The 25,015-nt window shown below is 45.0% G+C and overlaps 1 protein-coding gene across 2 annotated transcripts in view; it reads right to left on the bottom strand.

Annotated features, from left to right (window-relative positions):
- RABGAP1 (RAB GTPase activating protein 1) overlaps positions 1-25,015 on the bottom strand; it is a 1,076,978-nt gene that overhangs the window by 956,427 nt on the left and 95,536 nt on the right. For both annotated transcript variants that reach the window (XM_085612417.1, XM_085612408.1), the window contains exons 5-6: positions 16,611-16,815; positions 12,162-12,336 (exon numbers count right to left, since the gene is read on the bottom strand). In XM_085612417.1, the coding sequence (XP_085468543.1) occupies positions 12,162-12,336; positions 16,611-16,815 (380 nt within the window). The remainder of the gene's footprint in view (positions 1-12,161; positions 12,337-16,610; positions 16,816-25,015) is intronic.

Below are 25,015 nucleotides of genomic sequence, written 5' to 3'. Positions count from 1 at the left end.
AAACATAAAATTTTCTAAACTTGTAGACAAGTCGTCTACCGCTGTGGGTGAGAGTTGGAATACCTCGTGTAGAAGATCAACAGCACAGAGATGCGAATTATCGCCTTCAGCATTGGAAGCATTAATGTCCGGATTGGATTGGTGCTTCCTCTCGTACCTCAGCAGTAGCGTGTTGGATCTGTGAGATCTCAATGAATGCCACCATCAGGATTGGTAGCCGCTGGGGACAACACATAGCATGGGCCGTTACCGGGTCCAGCAGAGTATCGATATCCATAGGCATGACTGATGGGAGTGTCAGACAAATGTCCAGCATGCATTCTTCACCGCATAGCAGGCAGCGTAGAACAGGTAAGATGCAATCTTGCCAGATTGGTCTGAATGACAGAAACCAAGTGGTGTTTAATTCTCGTAGACGAGGTAAACCCAGAATTTGGACGATGCGCTCACGACACTTCATCTCCAATAAAGTTCTTTCCATGGTGAACTGGGTGTCGCTGGTGATTTGGCTTGCCATATCGTAGCAATAGGAGCAAAAATAGTATCCCTGCAACAAGTGCTAAAAGGAGCGGCAGTCCGCCAAACACAGAGTGCACGAAGTTTTGAAAAATTCCGAGGACTGCTTGAAAAGGTGCTAACAGTCCTGCACACACATTCTTAAATACATATACAATACCGCTCGTATCAGACATGATTAAGATACGACCGAACTTTCTGAGAAATGCACAGGGCAGTTTGTATACAAAAGGGTATGCATCTCCGCAGAGGTCCTTGCGACTTGGAGATCATAGGTTTCTTTAGCAGAGGTCAAAGGCACCGTTTTTTGTAAAAGAATAGCTTTCATTCTGCTTCGAGTATCAATTCGTATAGAAGAGATATTCAGTGAAGGCCATAAAGGCGACTCCCTGACTATGTCTATTTGTGGAAACAAGACTTGCATACATCAAGCGACCCTGGATGTAACCGTTACTAGATATGGGATACCTGGCAGCATGCCACAGCAGCTGTGATCATTCAACATAATGTAACTCCCATTTGAAAGTTGACCAAAGATTGGATTAATCACTGCTGCCGGTGAACAGTGCAGGTGGCGGATAAGTTTGTAGTGGAACCGTCACAGGCCCCGTGTAAGTTAATACCCTGACAAAGGAGAGAACCGCTTAGTGCGTGTTCACAGTTTTCACAGCTAAGAAACTTCACGTCCCCCACTCCAACATCTATGTGTGTAAGGTAAATCCCAGGATGTTTTGATGTATTCTTTACCCAACCTTTCATATTTGCCTGCTGGTATATTTTTTAGGCAATACTGAAAATGGAAAGTCGTAACAGGCAGAGGAACCTTACCATGTATGATTCACTCAGTAGCTGGTTTTTCTGCCACTGTGAATGGTAATTTCTCCAGTTTTTCAATGCTCAGCACCGTATAGTCTGCTCCCCTTTGTGCCATTTTGATCTGTTTATCAGTGAGATTGAATTCTGCAAACAGTGACGTAGTATTGATTAAACACCAAGGCCAGAATGCAGGTTTTGAAGCGTCCAGCTTAATAGCATGATAGAACGTAGCTGTGACTGACCATGTTGCAACATGACCAAGTCTTGTTCCATGATGTCTATGACAGAGGATACAATGCTGTCCAAAGAATATATCCTGGACGACAGAGTTGTTAACCCATTGTCTACTACAGAGAGAGAGATTTCTCTAAATGAATATGATCAATTTCTCATATCCGTTCTGCAGTCTCTGCTTGGATGACTGTGGGAGTGCGGGCCGGATAAACAGACGAGGAGGCTGCATATAGTGCGCCAGTCGGCGGCTTTTATTCACAGGTTTAGATATGGAACTAGAGGAGGTTGGGGATTCCTCGGTGTCCTCGGGTTTGGTCTCTCTTTTAGGTGAAACGTCGTCTTCAGTAGGTTCCCCCTCCCCCGTCTGTCTGGTCTTCTTCTCGGTCCGTGGTTCTCCCACGGAGGCTCATAGGAGTAAGTAAGAGAAAAAAGGAACCGTCAGTCCTCTCTTGTATAACAGGCCCGTATGCTAGGGCATTCCCATCACCATACCCAGTTGGTGGTAAAATACAGTTCTATGGCAGATCAGGGTCACTCGTGAGGGTAGGGGAATTATGTGTCTAAGGAAAAGGGTGGGAAAGGCGCACAATGGATATTTTATCTTACACTACTTATCAAGCCTAAAACCAACAGTAGAGGTCAATCTTATGTGAGGATAGTGCATTTGGTAAGACTCAATCGTACCCGCCCTGTTGCTCTCGGACTTTTCTCCCCCACCCCCCTCTCTCCCTACTCACCCCTCTCCCCCCTTCCCCCTTCCCTGATCCAAATCACTCACCAGCTCTGCCGCAACTCTGAGTTGCGGCCGCTCTCCAGCCTCCTCCTGTGGGGACCACCAGTCTTCACACCACCTCTCGTCTTCTTCTCCTTCTTCTCCTTTTCCTCTTGGTTCCTAGTCTTCTTCCGATTCCGCGTCCTCCTGCTTCACCGTCTCTTCGCTCGCTGACTTCCTCCTCTCTCCGGCTTCTTCGCACCTGCTTGGAGTTGATTGGCTCCTTTTCTCTTCCACCTTGTAACCACTTCCAGGGTTAATCCCTCCTTCCCCTGTGACGTCCTGAGGGAGTGGTTCCTGTATGGGCAGAATACGGAGGGGTGTGTTTATCCTCCTGAAGGGAGTCATGCGTGAAGGTGGAGTCTGGGTCCTAACTCCTATAGGTAAGCAGTCTCCATTACGATATACGGGCCAGGGACGGGACCCGCTCGGCACCCCCTCACAGTGACCTTCCATGCTTCATTATAAGCAGCGTAGATACTGGCATATATGAAAAGTTTGACGCGATTTTCCTGGTCCTAGCAAGAATTCCCCAAGGTCTGAGTCTTCTTGAAGTAAAGTTAAGTGTTGTTTTACATCCTCTAGTGTAGCTTTATGTAGCCAATCAAGGCAAAGTTTCCCTACACTAAGTTGTTGCTACCCCCGGATGCCGTCTTTGGACATAACGTGGGTCTGGCCTATGAAAGGTAAAACTTTGTGTTTTGTTCAGGAATCTATCTTGACAGTTGTTTATGTCTAAGGGCCAGAGCAACCATTTATTCCATTCAGGATCTGATCTGTTGTGATGCAAAATATTATGTACGTCAGCCTCCCCCTGTGTAGTGCTTTCACTTGTAGGTGCAGGTATAGATGGAGTATTCATGTCTCATCTTGGCTATTCCAAGGCATGATGTTTGTTGGACAGTGTCGTTCAGAAACAATTTGCTCAGGGATGATACAGGCTCTAAACAAAGCTTCTATTCCCTGTACTTGCCAATCTTTAGTACCCCAGACAGTTTGTCTCAATGTTGTCTTTCCAAAAGTCGTAACCCTGTCTAGAGAGTTGGGTAATAAAGGCTGTAAAATAAATCTGTTTGGTATTCGTTAACATAGTTTTCATTCCTGTCTTATTGACATTCTTAAAGTAAAAAGTCTCTGCATTTGAGATATTAAACGCTGAAAAATATGGAAATTTCATTGCAAATGTTTGCACTACCCTTTGGTGGCGTAGGACAATGTTCCCTTTGGTTACACAAATAAATTTCTAGGTGTTGCAGTTTTAAGCAAGAATTGATGACCATAGTGGTTATAACAATACAGTTGTGCATAGTCTGATGAACCTTGTAAATATTCATTATTAGTAAATGCAGTTGACATCTCTAGATCAGACATCATATTATTAACAGTCTCGAAGTCCCAATCACCAGAAAAGGTACTGGAGGTAATAAAGTCACTTAATGAAATTTTAAATAAAATGTGGAATCTTCAAAAGCTCAGACGGACCAAAAATGTCATATTCGGTTTTGTCCCCAACTATACCATCAGGTACAGGAATCGCTGTGATGTTCACTGCTTCAAGTCTCTTGCTTCACGATTGGATGATGTGTGGCTGGAGAAGTTAGTTCACCCTTTTACTTGCTGTGTCCATTTGAATAAGTCTTCCATTAATCAGCATACCCAGAGTTATTACCAGAGCTAACCAAAGTAGAAAGAAGAATATTCCCAAAACAATGCATGGTGAAACCAGATAAGTCTTTTCCAGTAGATGAAAAAATTCTGTTGCTTGTTCTTTGAAAGTTCTTTGAGCTGGCTTTGTTTCAGGCTCGCTGGGATCCTCAGAAAAGGTATCAAAGTTCATGAAATAACCAGAAGCAGTTCTGCCAATGGTTGGAATTGCATCAGGATTTGTTGAATTCATTGGAACCAGTTGCTCACTAGTTACTTTGTTGTAAATAGGTGCATCTGGACGAACTGTTATTTGGGTCTAAAGAGGTACAAGGCCCATAGCATTGTTGCTTAGTCCTCTATTTCGTACTGTCGAATCTTCAAAAGGTGATGAGTCTCTCAGTTTGAACCTCTTGGATTGTAGCTAGAGGAGTGCATCTGCTACATTGGCGGAATCCACTTGGCCTACTGTTCAGTATCGGCCACATAGTGTGGTTTGATCAGGTCGATGGACAGAAATCTTTTCTCCTTTTTACCAGCAAGGGGCGGCAAAAGTACTGTTCTTGATCCGTGGATCGCTAGGATAGGTACTGGTTGTCTGTATGAAGGCCCAAATTCCTTCTTGTCCGCGATCCTTTCTCTGACTAGATCCCCAAGCTTTGGGATCCAGACAGGCCTTGCTGGGCCGGCCGGATTTTTCTAAGTGGTGGTTGGTTTCAGGATCACGTTGCTTTGTTGGGTTCTTAAATCATTTAAGTCCTGTAAAAACAGCCAAACGACCTTTGATATCAAATGGTTTGTTTTCCACCACTGTGCCTTTCCTATCCAAGTCCAGAACCAACATTCTAGTCCCAAACTGGACCTCATATAGAGCGACACCCCCTAGAGAACTTCTTGGCAAGGTATTTGTTGCGCGCTGGACCCCATATAAATGTTTGACCCACCCATCACCCGAACCTAATACCCTAGCTGTTATAGACTGCTTTATGTCCCGGTTTTTTCTTTCCACAACAAAATTTCCCTCCGGATGAAACTGAGAAGAATACCGCAATGCTACACCCAGACTGGCCATGGCTTCTTTGTAAGCCCTAGAGCTAAACGGAGGACCCTGGTCAGAATGTAGTGTGCCTATTGTGTATGTGCCGATAAAGACTCGCAAATCTTTTATAACAGATTGAGCGTCAGCCGAGCGCCGAGGACACATCCATAGGAACATCGAGCACGAATCCACTGCGTTCATGATCTATTTATAATTCACACCCCTATGTAAGGGACCGCAGTAGTCCAGGTAAACACAAGCTAATGGTTTATCTGAAATTAACAGGGGCGTCTGCGCAGGACGTTTCACAGTAGAGACTTTCATCTTCTGGCATATCTCACAGTCCAAAACATAATTTCGAGTCGGTTTCCTAATGCCGGGCCACCAGTACCTTTGTTTTAATAATGCAACTGTGGCAGAAACACCTGCATGGGCAGAGGCGAGCCCTTTATGTGCTGCTAGGATTAGCCCTAGTTTATGTTCCATGTTTTGAATTACTCTATCCCCCACTCCAGGAATTCGAGCAAACGGAACATTGTTCGCATCAATTATATATGAGTATTAGAGTGGAAATGTTTTAAGTAATGCCGCACCGCTGCCTTTGCTGGATGCATTGACAGCCAGCATTATTTTACGGTCTATTTTTGTTTTTGAACGAGTGATTGCAGCTACGGAAGCCATTTGCACAGCCCCTTTCGCAGCTTCATCAGCCAATTAACGCCATCACGTTGGTGACTCAGCGTGTGTATCAGGTGAGTGTTCTGTAATCCGTTTCGCAACTGAACTACTTGTTCACAAAGCAATTTGTGCTCGATTGTGCCACCTTTTGCATCTTTGAAACCATTTTGAATCCAATTCTGTAAATATTCATTGTAAGATTGAACATAGTAAAAAGAATCGCACACTATCAGTGTGGGGAATTTGCGATCTGTATTTTCAAGTGCCATCTTAAATGCTAGTAGTTCAGCTCGCTGAGCTGTACAGTTTCCTAGAGATTGTGTTTTTGTGACCATTGGTCTGAATTTGCCATCTCGCATGCGATCTTTAACGATAGCACACGCTGCACTGTAAGCTTGTTTACTCCCCGTAGCGGGCTGTGAAGATCCGTCAGTATAAATGATAAATTCGTACGGATCAAGAGGGAGAATTTCTGTAGGCAGAGGACATTCGTGTTCATATTGCAGGAATGCTTGTGTTTTTAAATATGGATCAAAAACGTATTCAACATCAGTTGCAGCAAGAGAATTAACCCATTGTATCCATCTTGGTTGTAAAGTTTTTGCATTTGAAATGCTAGCCTTTGTGACTGCCTCTAAGGCTGGTACAGGAGTTACGACCATAATGCGTTTCCCCTGTGCTAGGGCTCTTTCTTTTGCTAGAGCAGTTTGAACTGCGGTCAGAATTTTTTCTGTAGAAGTGAATTTCATTGCTGCTTGTGTATACAAGTGGGATTTGTATGCAATGGGTAATTTTTAACTAGGTGAACCCGCATCGACCTGGAATTATTCGGATCACTAAGTTGCGGATGTTTACGCGTGTTTGCAAGTATTTTGCTGCTAACAGGTCTGTCTGTAGTGAACGCAAAATGTGTGTGTTTGCGTCCAATGTGTGATTTTAAAAATCAGGTTTGATTAATTCGTAGAGAGGTTTAACCCTTTCTGCGTAGTTTAAAATGTAAGTTCTTTCAAAATTCAGGAAACCTAGAATAGGTTGGAGCAACGCAGCCACGCTTTTGCCTTCACTTGATAGTTCATATCCTAGGAAAAGAAAGTTGAGGTGGGCAATTCTTGACTTTTTAAAAGTTGAATTTGTAACCCTCTGAGGCGAAGCCCAATATTATGGTGCTCACCCTGTTCAAGTGCCTATCCAGGTCATCGTCTGTCAGATAGATATCATCGACATAGGACAATGCCTCGTCATCATAAGTTTGTAGTAACTCTGTTACTCTTGCAGAGAATAACCCCGGGCTGTTTTTGAATCCCTGGGGCAGTCGACAAAATTGACGCTGAGTCCCCATTATTGAGAAAGCTGTCAAATATCTGCTTTCTGGTGCAATATTTTGACAAAAGAAACCTTTTGAATTATCTAATGTGGTTTTATATTTTTTACGCACAATGTTATTCATTAATGCTGTACTACGTGCATTTTGCAACAGGAATGTATGTGTCTGTAATCCAAAACTAGACGATACGTATTGTCTGGTTTGGAGACAGGAAACAAAGGATTGTTCAATCACCCCCTGATATTCAAGTTGATCTAAGATCTCCCGGACCTGTTTTTTAGCTTCTTGCTTAACAGGGTACTGCATTTGTGCAGTCGGTTGATTTTTTAACTGGATTTTATGGTGAGGCGAGTCCTCATCCCATCCTACATGATTTTTATACAGTGCTGGGGCTTGGGCTACTGCCCATTTCCTGGCTAATGTATATTTTAAATCAACTGGAATATGGTTGGAGAAGGCAGGTATAATTCTGGCCTCGCCATGTGGGCACTCCCTGACAAACTCTGGTGGCCAGTCCTGTCCTGCTAAAAGTATATAATAAACCTTTGAAAGAGGCTCCCAAAAGAGTCCCTTCACTTTTTCTTGGTAGGTCTCCCTCCATCCGGAGTGTTATTTCATATAACCTATGGGGAGAACTAACCCGGTTTCTACAGTCTCAACTTGTATGTCTTCATTCAAGTCCACTGTCTCCAGAAGTCCCTTCAGGTTCTGGTGAGCTATTGTAACTTCTGCTGCACTGTCCAGCATGGTCTGGGCCCACTCTCCATTCCACTCTACATTCCAGAGTTGGGTTCTCAGTATTCTCAGCATGTCTGATCTTCAGGCCTGCTACCTTTTTCTTGGAGAATTGAGGTTTTGCTTTATTTTTCTGAACGTGTTGATAGTCTTTGGACTTCACGCGTTCTTCCTTGTTTTCGGACCGTCCTCTTCGTTCGGATGTCTGTGACGATATCTGAAAGGTACGAGAGGAACGTGTATCATTATCTTGATATCGGTCAGGTTTTCTCAAATTATCCCTATTCCCGAGGTTGTACCTCCTTTCAGAGGGCTCCTTCTGTGGGGGAGAACTGCCTCGGGAATGATAACGCTTCTCTTTGGAATTCGGTTAACTATTTTCCCACTTCTTTTTAGAAGAGGTAGGAGTGTTTTTAGTAAAGACCGTATCAGGACTTTGACAGTTGTGGTTTAACTGGTTTCCCTCCCAAACTGTCTCTGCCCAATTCTTCATAGGATTTTTCAATTATTCTGGCTAGTTCTTGTGGTTGTTCCGTTACATCAAATTCCCTTAATTTCTGGCGGATCGCCACTGATGCTGCTTCTCCTTTAATATTAGATAATATTATTGTTGAGACCTGGTCGAAATTTTTAAGTAACTTCATACCCAAATTCAGAGCAGGCTCTGCCCCGTATTCGTTTTGAATCTGTTTCAGGACATCTGGTATTACAGACCATGTGTGTTTGTGTAGATAGCAGCAAAGACTGTGCCCCAAGAGGTGCAGTCTTCCAGATGTCATGTGATCCCCATTGGTAAACAGATTGTTAGAATTCTGTGTTTCTCATAAGGGCTAGTATTAGGAAATACTGCTTCGATTTGAGTAATTTTTTTGAGCTATCCAGAATGGAATTAGTTCACGTTTTGTGGGCATTTTACCCATAACTGCGTGTAAAGTCTGTGGATTCATTCTTGGTGTATTCCCCTGATGAGGGGCTGGATTTTGAATTGTTAATGGTGGTTGGACTGTGAAAGTCCGTATGACATATTGAACCAATTGTCTATAAATTTTGATTAGCTCCTTTAGTTGAGCGAGTAGATCCACATCTGACATTTCTTCAATGTCAGGATGATGTGTGTAGCCGGCTAAAATCGGCCATGTTGCTCCTGGTCTACCTAGTGGACCAAGCCTAGTAATCTGATTGTAATGTTTTAGGGCGCCTTTAAACCAGAGCTCATGCTCCTGGAATGGGAGTGAAATTTCAATATCCTCGAAAGGAATATATTCCTCAGGTGGTTCATCTTCTTTGTAGAAGTGAAACAAGTGTGTTACTGGATTTGATTCTGGGAATACTATCCAGGAGTAGAATACCTGTCTGGTGAGATTCATGTGCCTTTATCACGAAAACTGCTCTACCACCTCTTGGTGTTAGACCATGTTTCATTAGTTTTAGAGTGATGGCTCTCCTTAAATTTGGATGAATGTTTATAGCATCCTCGTGGGTTTCTTGAAAACCTGTACGATTAAAAGCTGCTGCCACTTGGTCGGCTACAGCCTCACCAGCATCGGTGTTTGTGCCGTTTTCGGACATGTTGAAATGAAAAATGCAGAGCAAGTTTCAAAAGGAACAAATATACGGTGCACAATATTTTGGAACACTGTATCCTTACAACGTTGAACAAAACCAAACATCTAATACACAAGACTTTCGTCCTACTCAGGTACGGCGGATATTATCCCTACCCACTCCAGACGTCTTATGGAATATTATGAGTTGAGGGTCTCTGAGAAAAGCACGACTCAGTTACTTCAGTATCTAGCGTTAAATTAGCGCCTTACCAAACCGTTGGGCGCCATGTAGTGTAGTTCCTATATCCCCGATAGGCTCTGCTCATTGGAATAACACACTATAGATTTGACATAGGACTACGGTCAGTATGTCTCTATCGAGTAAATTAAACTTAATTACTCGTGTGTGTGCCAGCTAACTCAGAGGTCACTAGAAACTTCTCGAATATACAAGGAGGGATTAGTCTCTGGCAACCGCATAAACATGACAACTTTGTTTCCCTTTAGAATCGTAACAGTCTCAGAATCGTGGAAACAATAGATAACAGTTTCACTCAGTCAATCGTGCATGCTGCATTTCTACACAGTTGCACAGAAATAGGGAGACGGGTGTTACAATAAAAGGGTTTATTGAGCAGTCTATTTCTCATGCAAGAGATATGAATTGCTACAATCGCAAGACAGACTGCGAAGTACAATATGTACGAGGTTAGCAGTAAGAAGATAATACTGCAATAGCATGGTTTGTAGCTATGACATATTAATCAAAATACATACATAAATAACTGCTAAAATATGATACTCATCTGATGCTTCTAAATTGTTCTACCCCATTGTACCTAACCTAAGTGCAGTACGAGGTTTGAAGTAGGTGCTATTTCTAAAGTATAACTAGCTATATTTTAGTTTAGCCATGAGTTGCCAAAAGTTTCTGTAAGTTCTAGTCAGCTCCATGAATGAGAGACGTTATAATCTCTTGTCTGGACTCGATAGTCTAACCCCCCCACAAGGGCAGTCAGAGAGCATTGGAGCTGGATTCTCTGCGATGAGGATGGCAGCGTCAGGTCAGTGCATCAGGCTGGAACTCAATCTCCTTCCGAACTTGCCGTGGCAAACCGCGTAGCCTGGGTTGGATCGAATCCTCCGGGAACCACAATTTGCCAGGGCAAGTGCTGGTATATTTATACCTTGAAGGTGTCTAGGAATGCCAGTATTGACGTAAAAGTCGGGCAGAGGAACGTCGTGAATGAACCCCTAAGGAATAGATGTTCATGCATACTTTGAGTTCTTGGAGAAATCAATATTCAAGCTGAGGGAAATTCCGAAAGGCTTAAGTGTCTGGTTTTCCAAGAATTTGTTGTGACGTGGTTGAACGGATGTAGGTGGCCATGCCTGTATTTGGTTTGTACGGACAATGTCTAAATAAGGGCCGGATTTCTATGTTCAAATAAGGACAATGTGAATTGTACCTATATAAGGGCATAAATCGGGAAACCTATATAAAAAATCTAAATCTGCACACAACAAAGGGTCCAGTACCCCAGGTATTGGTGCAGCAGAGCTCTTTGGGATCCTGGCATCTCAGGCTTTGCAAGAAGATGATCTGACCTCAACTGCGCGGACCTTCTTCTGGGCGATTACTGCTCGGTGGACAGCAGCTCCTTTAAACTGACATTTGTGGTCGGTGCCCGCAGGCGAGTAGCTCTTCTATTCCAAGGGAGATGCTGTCTGCTGGGCATAGTGCTGACAGCCCTCCGGGACTTGGGGAGGATGCACAGCAGCAGGATGAGTCAAGTCTTTGGAATTGTCGAGTCTGAGTGGCAGGCAGGGTTTGGTGCCAAAATTCCAACGCAGTCTTCAGTTCTTGCAGGGTCGGCTCTTCAGTGTCCTCTTCCTCTTTTCAGACAGTGGAATCTGAAGGTGTGGATTCAGGTAGTCCCCTAAATACAGAGAACAAAGGGGAGTAGAGAGCAGTAGCCAATTGGCAACCTACCCTTGGGGTCACAACACCCCCCTATATGACCACTTCCTGTTGGAAGAAGGCATAACCCGGTCCTATTTTTTAAAATTCTACCATCACCAAGACAACAGAATTTTTCTTGAGTGTGGGATATCAGGCAGCTCACCTTAAGGGTGCGACTGTCCTGGCTGTGCTCCACGCCTATTTCGCATACTAATTCCCCACCTGTCTTAGTGTCAAATCAGCCTCCGGGGCAGGGGGTGGCATCTCCAAGTCTGGTCGCATATCAAAGACCGCATGGCTTTGAAGCCTCCGGTCTTGGTATGCTGACTGCTAGACTTACAGTCTGGAGGAGGTGTAAAACACCTAGCAGAGCAGGCACGGCTCCTAACCTCTGGGAGGGGGGGCTCTCACCTCCTAAGGGGTTGGAAATACATCTGTGCTGGCAAGGTGGTGGCGGTGGTGTAGTACTAGGGACTTACAGGGTTGCTAAAGGTATTGCAAATTGGTGGAACAATTGTGCTGTTTTAGAGAAAGATCTGGCACCGGTCCAGGAAAAGGTCTAGAAAGGAGCATGGAAATGTCAAAACGTTTGCTTTTATTTACTATCATTCTTGTGATGTGGATAACTGGGGTGTTTGAGCCAATGATTAGTGGTCACCCAAGGAAACCTGCCAACTACGCATGGTTTTTGAAGTTGGACACCAGGGGCAAAGGGGATGAGGTGTTCGGGCAGAGGACCCCTACGCCCACAAAGACTGCAACAGAACCATTTAGCCATTCTCTTTCTAATAGATTTAGAAATTACTTCAGTGAAGAAACAAAAGTTTTACTTTTTTTTTTTTCTTTTTTCTAAACAATTCTGGTTAGTTACTTCATTAGCATCTTTCACTTACTGCTTCTTGGATCTCACATCGGAAGACATGAATTCTGAAAAGTTCAGCATTGTAATGGCTTTCAGTAAAAGCAAAACAGTCGCTCTCTGGTGTCCCATCATGACCTCTAACACAGAAAAGAATCTTGTAGATTGGATATCTTGCAATTTCTGTGTGCGTTTGCGGATCTAAAAGTCTGAAGAAAAAAAAATGAACAAACCCTTTAGAATTCGATACGCATATTGTTATACATCATGCATTTATTTTCTTCCAGCCTTTTCTAGTCTTTAGGTTGGGATCATAGTGGAGAAAGGTAAAAATGAAACAGGCAAACTAACCTAAAACTGTGAATGTTATGAAATGCACTAGTATTATTAGAGGCATGTAAAAGTCTATGAATGCAGATCAAAACGATTATTATAAAATAGATTCAAGAATACTTGTTCCCAATTCATATCTGTCAACACGAGCTCAGAGCCTGACATTGTGCAAACACTCCCTCAGGGGTACCTGATACAAAGAGTAGATAGAACTACAGGCAAGGGCGGGGGAATCGCGATCCTATACAAAGACCACCTCATCTGTCGCTTACTAGGGAACCCACTACCCGACTGCGAGAGTACATTTCTCAATAAAATTCACTTCTCTCCTCTCACTCACAGGCATCTTGATCTATCGGCCCCAAGGAGCGGCAGGCACATTCTGTAAAGCTTTGATAGAAACAGCCATTAACCTAGCCAGCACGGCCACGAATTTCGCCCTCCTTGGGGATTTTAACCTACATTTCGACGACCCAGGCTCCGTTTCTGCACAAGAATTAGCAAGTGACTTTGCGGGTCTTCAGTTATCTCAAAAAGTCTTTCTTGCCACACATGTTCATGGACACTGCCCGACCCTGTGTTTTCCAACCTGGAGAACCTTAAAGGAAATGACCCTATCCCCATTCCCTAGTCCAACCACTTTCTTAGCCCCATTTCCTGGTGCCCTCAGGCCTCCACTCCATATGCCCAACCCCTACGTACCCTGAATCGGCCCTGGTCCAAACTTCCCTTGGGCAAATGGGCCCAAGAACTGGAAAGAACCAGACCAAAGCCTGATCCTAGTCCAGCTACAGCCAACAACGACATCTGCTGCTGGATAGAAGACTCATTGAATCTGGTCCTCCCCAAGACCTTAATGAAGAAAAAGAATGGTCCCCATAAATCCCCCTGGTATTACTCGGAATTACGCTCCTTAAAACATTGTTGCAAAGTACAAGAGAGAGCCTGGAGGAAAGACTTCTCACCCAGTAAAAAGCTTGAATACAGGAAAGCCAGTGGGAAGTATAGGGTCGAAATTAAAAAGGCGCAGGCTTCTTTCTACGAGGAAAAATCCTGCAAGCCGCTAACTCCCCCAAAGAGACATTCCGTATCATTAATAAGCACCTTAAAAACCCTGTCCCTCACACTATCCCTGATCCTTCAGGCCAATGCTGCAATAAACAGGCAGAGTTCTACGCCTCAAAAATTCAAAATATTCTGAAATTGCTGCCCCCAATTGCTGACGAACACGCCCCTGCAAACGAGCACCATGTACACGTGCCGCCCCCTTCCGAGACATCTGCTGGAGTCTATTTCCCCTCTTCCACAGAATACGCTCCGGACACGGATTTCCTCAGTTAAAAGTGGCTCACCTAGTGACCGCGCACCTATGAACGTTCTGGGTAGAGTAGCATCCATAGTTGCCCCTGCTGTCACAGACGTAATTAATGCCTCACTTGCTACAGGAGTAGTCCCCCCCCCCCCCAACTGGAAGGGGACAATGGTAAAAACACTCCTGAAGAAGCCACATCTGGATCCTGCGGAACTACCGCCCTATCTCCCGGGAATTGCTAAAATTGCCGAAAAATATATGAACCACACTCTGTCGAACTTTCTGGAGTTCTCTAGCTTGCTTCACCCCTCCCAGACAGGATTCCACCCCCGCCAAAGCACGGAAACTGCCCTGCTGGTGGTGGTGGTGGAGGAAAGCAGGAAGGTCAGCAGCCATCATACTCCTTGACCTGAGTGCAGACTTCGATATGGTGAATCATCTCGTTCTGATTCACCGTCTCAGGAACATAGGAGTAGTTTCAACCGCACTAAAATGGCTGCATTCCTTTCTGGAAGGACGCTCCCTCCAGATCTTTGAAGGAAGTGTGAGCTCCAAACCCATGCCTTTGTTGTGTGGCGTTCCTCAGGGCTCATCGTTAAGCCCAACCCTTTTTAATGTTTATATGGCCCCCTTTGGGATCCACATGGTTACCTATGCAGATGACATCCAACTGGTTGTAGCTCTGAACCAAGTGACAACATCCGGAGGTCCTGAATACCTGCCTGTCCGAAGTCACTAAGTTGATGGGGGCGTCCCACCTGAAGCTCAATGGGGAAGACGGAGATTATGATCATGGGCAACCCCCTATATGCGACTCTTGGGACCATGTGGCCAGCATGCATGGGCCCAGTCCCCAAGCCCGAAATAAAGAGTCTAGGTATCTGGCTCGACCAGAACCTGACATTCAAGGCGTAAGCCAGGAAGATGGTTGCGACATGCTTCGGCCTGCTTAGAACGGCCAGAAAGGTGTTTCCCTTCTCCCCCCACTCAAGCCAAAAAAATCCTAGTCCAATGTCTGAAATTCAAGGATAGACTACGGAAATGCACTTTATCTAGGGGCCCCGATTGCAGTAATCAATAAACTACAAACCTTCCAAAACTGCGCGGCGAGACTACTGTTGGGTATGTCCAAGCACCTCTCAGCGAAACCGGCTCTCTCCTCCCTCCCCTGGCTGCCAGTGAGGGAAAGAATTAGCTTTAAAGCCCTCTGCATCGTCCATAATTCCTTGCAAGTGAAAGGCTCACCTTTAATTTCGGCCATGATCCACCCCTACAAAGCGAGGAGGAAACTTCGCTCGGATGAACTTCACTTAATTGAAACCCCAATGATGAAGAGGTCTGAAGCGGTGGCCGACGCTGCTCCCTCAACGCTGCAAAACTCTGGAATGCACTTCCACTACTCCTCTGCAGGGAACCAAGCCACCATACCTTTCGAAAACAACTGAAAACTTTCCTGTTCCCCTAATGTCTGTGTTACTGAGTACTGGTCATGCCTAGCGCTGGGAGGCCTCCAGGTAGCCATGCGCTTTATAAGTTTAATTTTCATTTCATTCATTTAATTTCCCACATAGGCATCGGGTAACCTCTACTTACGGATGATCAAATTATTAAAATAATTATAAACGTAATTATATAGGTAACTATAACTCGCGTCCCTGGCATGCACAGTTTTCTCATCAATAATTTCACTGCTAATGTCGCAGTGATATCATCAAGTGGGTGTGTGAAAGCTGTGTGGGTCTGTAAGTGGGTATGTGTGGGTATGTGTGTGGTTTAAGTGGGTGTGTGAATCTGTAAGGGGATGTATTTTTTTTTTTTATTGGGGTCTGGGTCCGAAGATCCTCACAGGATAAAAAAAGTAAAAAAAATGAACAAAATGGCGGCTGCAACTTTCCTCTCAGGTTGCGTCCAGCCAATTACGGCATTGTAATTGGCGCATGAATTTGCAAATTTAAGGATGATCCACATCCCTAGATATACAAATTTAGATTTCAGTTAATATCTCGAAAACTACTGAACGGACTTACACCAAATAACAAAAAGGGTTTTTTCTGGACCAAGAGCTACATTTCTGTCAAATTCCGTGCAATTTCGTCTAGCGGTTTGGGCTGTAATAAAGTCTAAAATCTGTTTGGAAATAAACATGGGTGAAACCCATTTTATTTTTTCTTTGCCCCCTTTTCTTCCCGACCTCCCTCTTAATGGATCATCCCAAACCTTTCCATGCACAACAAGAATCACCACCACACTTTTTTTGGGAACATTTAGTGAAGATTCGTTAACCGGTACCAAAGATCTAGGCAAGTCAAAAAAAACTTCTTCTAATTATAACTACTTACTTGTGACCACCATTAGGTTACAGATTATATACATACATACATACATATACACAGTTACACACGTATACAAAAATATGTTATAGACCTACAAATTAATTAATTTTAATAATTAAGATTTAATGGACTATGGGATTATTAACTAAGTGCTTGTGATTGATTAGAAAAACAATCTGTACTTCATACATTAAAAAACACATTGTTGCATAGCTCTTACAAAAAGAACAGGAGGGTATGCTTGCTTTGGCAAAAGAGGTTGTGTAGAACGAAGAAAAAAAAAATACTATAGGGGATTTACAGAGGAGGCCCATCTTAAAATGGGGAACAAAATGTCAGACATGCAATGTAAACTTGTACAGTACAATAAATGTAGGAATGACAAGTAAACTTTGAAAAGTTAAACTTTTGTCTACACAAAAATAGTAACACCAACGGTCAGGTCATAAACTTTGATATTAAACAACTACGAGCAACAGATATCAGATTCAAGTCAGCTACTTACCTCACAGTTCCTTCAGATACATTAGGCACCGAAAGTGTGACGTCTAAAGAGGTTTCACACTGACTTCGTAGTATTGACATCATCCTTAGAGCTTCTAATTCACTTCGAGGTGCATTTACGGAAGCACATCCCAAGTAGGTAAGCTTACTAAAAACCACACTGTCTTCATCAGCCATTGGGGTGAATGGACTAGACTCATCTTCAACTGCAATACAACAGAAAAAACACAAGTATTAAACTTTAAGTTAATGTTAACACCATGAATAATCATTCTATGGTCAGATGCTTTATTTTCTTTTGATAATATCAACAACTGGCTTACTTGCAACCATCTCAAACTCAATGCTGCCAAAACTGAATTCCTCCCGATTACCCCACCTAACCACAATCACAAGATCGACCTATGGATGAAGCATCTAACAGCCTTCAACTGCTCTTCTCAAATTATAGACTCTGCGAGATCTTTGAGATTTACCCAAGTCAAATCCCTAAACATGCAGAATCACATCAGTACTGCCACCAACGGAGCAAATTATCAGATGAGCATTTGAAGGAAACTAAAACCCTTCCACCCCCAGTATGACTTTAAATATGCAGTCCAAGCTCTCACCTTGCCCATGCTGAATTATGTAAGTGCTACACTCTGTGGCTTTCCTAGATACAATCTGGACCCTCTAAGGGCCTCTCTCAACTCTGCTGCCAGACTCACCACTGGAACAACAAGCATTGGCATAGCCAATAGGTCTCGCCTTTGGGACCTTATAAGTGTTTAGTTATGCAGCACATTATAAACAGGCTATGCGCCATGGGTGGGACAAAGACGCTATATGCTGGACAGCCTAAAATAAATAAAGCCAGCAAACAGAGAGCAAGAAACTGTGAATTACAAAACATTAAGCCAACTGTTAGTAATGGGAAGAATGCATTCCCAAGGAGGCTTTTAGAATTAACCCAAGAAGTCCTTCACAAAGCAGACGGCACAGGCTTCACCTAAAAAGAGGTAAAGTGGTTAGAAAAGCATGGCCCTAAAGCTAATAACAAGGTATGTGGTATTCGGCAAATAAAGCAAGTCAAGACAGCAGAAAACACCTTTGAAACCACAGTACGACGGTGTTTTGTACCCACTGGTAGACTGTTCCACCCATCCGTAGGAAATGGTTTTAGCATGCTATTGTAACTCAGGATGTTTGTAAATTAATTTAAATATTTTGGTACATCAAATAACTGGAGATGTGGAGAAGGCTAATGAGCAAAAGCGGATAAAGTAACTTGCCCAGGATCACTCAATGTTTGAGTGGGAATCTGGGATTACAACTCTGGTTTCCATGTTTACATGGAACAACTTAATCACTGAAGCGCAACTCCTCCCACACAGGGAATGTTTTCTGTCTCCTCTTTCTTTATTGTTAAGCCTTGGATGGTACTTTTCAAGGAAGACAAAATAAAAAACATTAACTGAACGTACTCAAAGTTATATTTGGCGATTGGTCGGAGAGCGGCGGGGGAGAGGAGGTGGGTGGTGGACAAAAATACTACATTTCTCAGGCACAAATTCAGCAACTGCAGTGCATGCCTAACAAACAACCTGCTTTTACAGAGAAATTATGTTTTTAAGGGGAAGGCATAAAAGTGTGGTTAACATTAAAAAATAGAAAACATGGACAGAAATCAAGCTATGAATATTGTCGAAAAGTGTAGATGTTGGTGATGTATGTACAACTTTTTGAATATGATGAAGCACAACTTTGTAAATGAAAACATTTCCGGGATTGGGGGCGGGCATTGCTGGACAGCCATCACACTATGAGACACACGTGTGGAGTACGAGGGATGCACATAGTAATGTCTACTACATGCAGCACTGAGATCAACATACAAGTGTGGCATTCTTAAAAGGTTATTTATGGCAAGTGAGCGAGATGGAGAAGGGTTTTATCAAGGGTTTTGTTTCACTGTTAGAAGTGCATAATGATCACAAGTATGGTGAGACCAAAGGAGAGGGATTTATTTGCCTACCGTGTAAACAATAAAAGTGCACATCTTATAATCAGACACGGCACAGTTCAATTGCAACAATAATTTTTTTTTAAGGGGGTTTGTTGAGGGGTAAGACTGAGTTAATAAATGAGATGACTAAAGAGAAGGCAAAAACTGAAAAAAAACATATGCCCGCAGCTGATGCGCCGTTACCGTAAGCAGGGCAGGACTGCACTATCTTCACGCCAAGCACCAAGACTGCTGTGTCTTTTCAAGAGAGGGAGATCAACACCGATGTGTGTATTTTTGGCACTATCAGTACCAACACGCTTGCAGTATAAATCTAAACTGGCCGATTCAGGCAGTGACTATATCGGTCAAGATAAAAGCAGACGTCATAATGTTGACGGGTGAGGGGGAAATAAACAAGCGCTCACACAATTTGTGCCATTAGCCAACACAGAGAAAGCCAGGAGAAGCTGCGTGTGTTTGGCGAGAGATCGATAAAGACCGGGTACAGCAGCATGGCTATTGTTTCCATATACTAACGGGGGGGGGGGGGTGGGAGGGATAAAACAGAAAATAAAGCAACTCATAAAGCAGCGCGTGAGCACATTCCCACAAAGTTTATTGTGAATTAATAAAAAAATTCCCCGTAAAGCTTCCATTGAGATTAACCACTCGTATAAAGTGACCCAGCACACCCATTACTCTTACCTCTTATCTTCCTAAAACAACAAGCGGGTGCCACGCTGATAAAAGAAAGGTGCAGCCACTATGCTGAAAGATGAAGTTTGGGGGCTGTGCGCCTTTCTTTCATCAACACGGCTGCCGCGCTTCAAACTTGAATTCAATAAGCACTTTATCGATCTGCACAAAGAAAGTGAAAATGAGCTGGGCGGAAAATGAATAATCGCCGAGAGGGTCAATCCTAAGTTTCCCCATGTTGGGTATGAGAAGCCAAAACATTTCAGACTTTTAAATCCACGTTTTGTCAGTCCTGCTTGTAAAACTAGCAAAAGCACGGCGCGTTGTGTAACCTGACCCATGAGGAATGCAGCTGCCACGCTGCTGCTCGCTCCAGAGAGCAAAATGCTGTGGGAGTGAACATTAAAAAAAAATAGAAGGTGGGACATGCACCCTTCTTTAGCCATTTGCGTGCTTTCATTAGTAAAAGACACAGGCAAAAGCCAATCCTATGTGTGGGAGGAGTCAGACCCACACGGATAAGTTTAGAGTGCTCACAAGAAGCCTCCCATAGAGCAGCACATGCGCGCTGCTCGACCTAAAAGGGAACAAGCCCATCTCCCCGGATCTGAAATCCGTCAACTTGCTCCCCTTGAGGCAGGGATACATCTAAAAACTGTGTGCATGACTCAGCCTAGGTATTTGTCTCAAAAGCTAGAACTATCGGGCGGATGCAGATCATCATGAAGTACCAGCTCTATGCTGCTGAATCCTCAGATCTTCCACAACAAGAAAACGTGCAACAGGGCCTTCTCGGGTTTCACCCCGAAAATTTGGAACTCTCTGCCTCTGGAAATCACCTGATTAAGACTAACACCTCCTTCATAAAGAAGTGAAAATACTTCAGATTAACAAGTTTTTGCCCTAAGATCACTCCTTTGGTCTCTTGATCTGATTCGTGATTATTTTCATTTGTTGATCATGACTACTAGATTGCGGACTTCCCATGTAGGTCTCGTTTATCATCTAATTATTCTCCGTTTGCACCTCTCTCGTATATGTGACTGTTGCTCTTGTCTCTTACTTCCTACTCTTGTAAAGCGCTTCGATGCCCTCACAGGTCATGCTCACCATATGTAAGTTTTATAAATAAAAATGAATAAAATAAATAGATCTCTATTGCCTACGTGGGGCCAATGGGAGACAGCTGGTGCAGAGGGACCCAAGATGGCTTTATTGCCTAGATTAGTAAATCCAACAAATAATGGATTTCAGGTCGTAATTGGGCTGCAGTGAAATTATATCTTTGTATGTATTGTAAACTTTCACGTAGTTTTTAGTTTCTCGTTCCACCACAAAAAGTTAAACACAATATTTTAGAAATAGCATGGGTGAAATCACCGTTGAGAAGTGCATCCTAAATTACATTAGTTACCATCTTGAACTAAACATCCTCAGTCTGCCTTTGCCACCACGTCCAAGTTTACATCCAAAAAAAGAAATTACTTTGCAGGCCTAATGGCAAAACTGGCTGCTTTACTCAAAGCATTGGGATTCTTGCCAATTTTAACATAGCCCTCATCATATCCCCCACATTGTTTTCAGGCAACATCAATCCAATAAACCAACAGTGAAAGACCACTCTCAGCTTTTATCATTTTCTCGCTATATGCTTTATTCTAGAACATTGGTTTATATGCACAAGTTATTTACCTTCGGTAACAATATATCTGTGAGAGACATTAGTTAGTGATAGATTCCTTACCTTAGAATTACCCCCAGGCGTCAAACTGGATCCGGAAAGTTTGTGTCAGCAGTAGCCCTGCGCGTTGGAAGGTGGGGTCGTGCGGCTCGGCGTCCGTCGTAGGCGTTGTGATCGCCGGGATGACGTCGCGGCAGCTACTTAGACACCGCCCTTGCGCACTGACGTCAGTTCTGTACACGACTTTCCAGTCCAGGAACGCAGAGCCATCAAGATACTGACCACTCGTGCATTGAAATTAGGGCCCTGAAAGGGATGACCTTAACCCTAGAAATCAGTTCACAGAACGGGGAGGATGGGTGGGGCAGTAAGGAATCTATCACTAACTAATGTCTCTCACAGATATATAGTTACCGAAGGCAAGTAACTTGTGCATCGGGAAGAGACACGTTAGTGATAGATTCCTTACCTTAGAATAGATACCCCAGCAATACCAACCCCGTGGTGGGTCTGCGAACCAAGATCACACCAGGAAGTCACGGAGAACAGAACGGCCAAAGAAGCAGTCTCTCCGGATTTGTAATAATGCTTAGTAAAAGTTTGCAGCGAGGTCCACGTGGCTGCCTGACAGATGTCTTGCACGGGGACACCACGTCCCAATGCAGTAGTAGCTGCTGTCGCCCTGGTGGAATGGGTGCGCAGCCCCACCAGAGGTTCCTTTTTAGATAGAGAATAACAGGCTTTTATACACAAGACGACCCAGCGGGAGATCAATCTCATGTACAGCTCGGCCGTTTTTAGATCCACACATTTTCTTATCCTTTTTTGCACTCTACCCCTTATTCACACCATAGAGGTATAGAAACACTCACATGATAGGTAAAACACTCCTGGTCCTTCCCAAAGGGGAAATTGAAGCCCACACTGGGTACCTTGTGGTCCCAATGTGCTTGGAGGAAACCAATGATGAAGCATGTCACCCTAGGGTGGGTGAGGGTTTACGTCCATTAATAGGTAATGCCCACCTATATACACACACACAGATCTCTCTTTCACAGTTTACTATCCTATATCTAGTGTGAGTTATATTGATTTGGAAGCAATATAGGATAGGTAAAATCAGCCCCGTCCTTTACGTGTTACAAAATTCCATTAGACCCCCCTGTGTGAGTAAAAGTAAAAAGGTGAGTAATGCCTTTGAGAAATCCATTTACAACAGGGGACTTGAAAAGAGAGGGCTGATCAGGGAGCCTGAGAAAGGCTGAAACTACAAAAAGGTAGCTCTTAATAGTGCCCAGAGCAGAGCCCTGCCGCGCCAAAGAAAGAAGGAAAAAAAAGGACTTTTGAAAGAGTGGCAGAAAGGGGATCCACAGCCTTTGCTGTGCACCATGCCACAAATTTGTTCCACCTGCAGGGGTATACCGATTTAGTGGAGGGAAGCCTGGCTGCCAGAATGACTTTCCTCCTGAAGTCTGTGATATCAAACGAAAAAAAACTGTCGCCGCTCAATCTCCACGCAAGAAGGTGGAGGCTGGTCAGGTTCAGGTGGAGGACCCTCCCCTGCTGCGACAAAATCCTCCCGAAGAGGCAGTCGGATCGGGGGATCCACGCTCATACTGAGTGGTTCGGGGTACCAAACTCTTCGAGCCCAGTCCGGGGCCACAAGAATGACTTGAGGCCTGTTCCCGCCTGATCTTCTTCAGCACTCTGGGTAGAAGTGGTATAGGCGGAAAGGCATACAATAGACCGCAACTCTACTCATGACGAAAAGCGTCGCCGAGCGAGTGCCGCCTTGGAAATTCCAACGCGCAGAACTGCTGACAATGCGCGTTGTCTTCTGTGGCGAATAGATCTAACCAAGGCTCTCCCCACTGTCGAAAGAGACCTTGCGCCACCTCCGAGTGAAGATGCCATTCGTGATCCATCATGAACCTGCGGGTGAGTTCGTCCGCCCTGGCGTCCAAAGAACCTGCCAAGTGTTGAACCACCAAGGAAATGCCTTTATGTTCCAGCCATGTCCAGAGACGCAGAGCCTCCTGACAAAGGGTCCACGACCCAACCCTGCCTTGCTTGTTGCAGTACCACATGGCGGTGGTGATGTCCGTGAACACCTGCGCTACTCTCCCCTTGACAGAGGGAAGGAATGCATTCAGTGCAAGTAGGATCACCCGGAGCTCCAGAAAGTGGATATGGAGCCTGGACTTCGCCGGAGACCAGTGGCCTCTGACCTCCGCCTCTCCCATGTGGCCGCCCCATCCCAGGAAGGACGCATCCGTCACCACTGTGTGCTCCGGTTGGGGAAGGGAGAGTGATCTGCCAATGACCCAATGCTGGTCCGTGAGCCACCACTGCAATTGTCGTGCAGTGCCAGATCTGGACGTACTCTGACAAGTTCCCCTGATGCTGCGTCCACTGGAATTTCAGGTCCCACTGCAGAGCCCGCATATGCAATCTGGCATGATTGGTCAGCAGGATGCAGGAGGTCATGAGGCCCAGCAGCCTCAAGGTCATCCTGACCGAAACCCAGGACAAGGGCCGAAAGATCGGAATAATAGCCTGAATGTCCCGGAGTCGCTGTCTGGGGGGGATAAACCCGAAACCGCACCGTGCCCAGAACCGCTCCAATGAAGAGGAGCTTCTGAGAGGGAATCAGGTGTGACCTCAGCACGTTGATGGAGAACCCCAGCAAATGCAGGAAGTCGGCCGTAGTCTGGAGGTGGGAGACGACGGCCTGGGGCGAGCCCGCCTTCAACAACCAGTCATCGAGATGGGGGAAGACTGAATACCCTGATCTGTGCAGATGAGCTGCGACCACCGCCATCACTTTCGTGAACACCCGAGGGGCGCTGGTAAGGCCAAAAGGGAGCACAGTGAACTGAAAGTGCTTGTTGCCTACCGAGAACAGCAGGTAACGCGGCTGTGCAGGATGAGGATAGGAAAGTAAGAGTCCTGCAAGTCCAACGCCACCATACAGTCTTGCGGGTTTAGGGCAGACAAGACTTGAGCAAGTGTGAGCATCTTGAACTTCTCCTTCCGGAGGGAGCGACTGACGTTCTGAAGGTCTAAGATCGGACGTAAGCCCTTGTCCTTCTTTGGAACCAGGAAGTAGTGGGAATAACAACCACGATCCACTTCTGGCGTCGGATCGCGCTGGATCGCGCTCGATGGCCCCCTTGGCCAAGAGGGTCACAACTTCCTGCTGGAGAAGTGCCAAGTGATCTCCCGACATGCGGTGGAATTGAGGTAGCATGGCTGGTGGGGTAGACTCGAAGGGGAGGGAGTAGCCCCTTCGGACTATCTGTAAAACCCACTTGTCCGAAGGGATGGTACGCCAGTGGGGGAGGTGATGGCGAATCCTGCCGCCCATCGGCATTTGATGGGCCTGAAACACTGGACTAGGAAGGTTTGGAGGCAGTGGTGACAGAGGTGGTGGTGGTGGACTGACCCACCCGCTGGCCCCGTGACCCACCTCGCAGGTCCCACCTCCACTGCTGCGCTGAGACTGTTGCTGCACAGACCTGTGGCTCTTAAATGAACGTGTTTGGGCACCTCTTTCTTGGCCATGAAAGGAGCAAAAAGCAGAAGCCGAAGGAGTGCGCGTGGCTGAAAGGCCCAGGGTCTTGGCCGTAGCCCAAGAGTCCTTAAAGCGCTTCAACGCACTATCTGCCTTGTCCCCAAAAAGGCGAGTGCCATCAAACAGCAGGTACATCAGAGTGTTCTGCAAATCCCCGGAAAAGCCAGTTGTCCTCAGCAAGGCGTGACGGCGTAACGCCACGGTCGTGGAAATCGCTCTGCCCAGAGAGTCGGCGTTGTCTAGACCACAATGAATCGTGAACTTGGCTGCATCTCTCCCTCAGCAATAGCTTGGGAGGACACCGTCCAGGCCTCCTCCAGACACTGAGGCAGCACCTGCGCCACCGTATCCCAAACAGAGTGGGAATAACGGCCCAAGAGGCATGCGGTGTTCACAGACCGCAACCCTGAACTGGTGGAGAGAAAATCTTCTTCCCAAACTGCTCAAGTTTCTTGGATTCCCTGT

Source organism: Triturus cristatus, chromosome 1_2, assembly GCF_964204655.1.
Source record: "Triturus cristatus chromosome 1_2, aTriCri1.1, whole genome shotgun sequence".
Lineage (NCBI taxonomy): Eukaryota > Metazoa > Chordata > Amphibia > Caudata > Salamandridae > Triturus > Triturus cristatus.
Note: the sequence above shows the minus strand (reverse complement) of the source record. Positions and strands in the feature narration are given on the sequence as shown.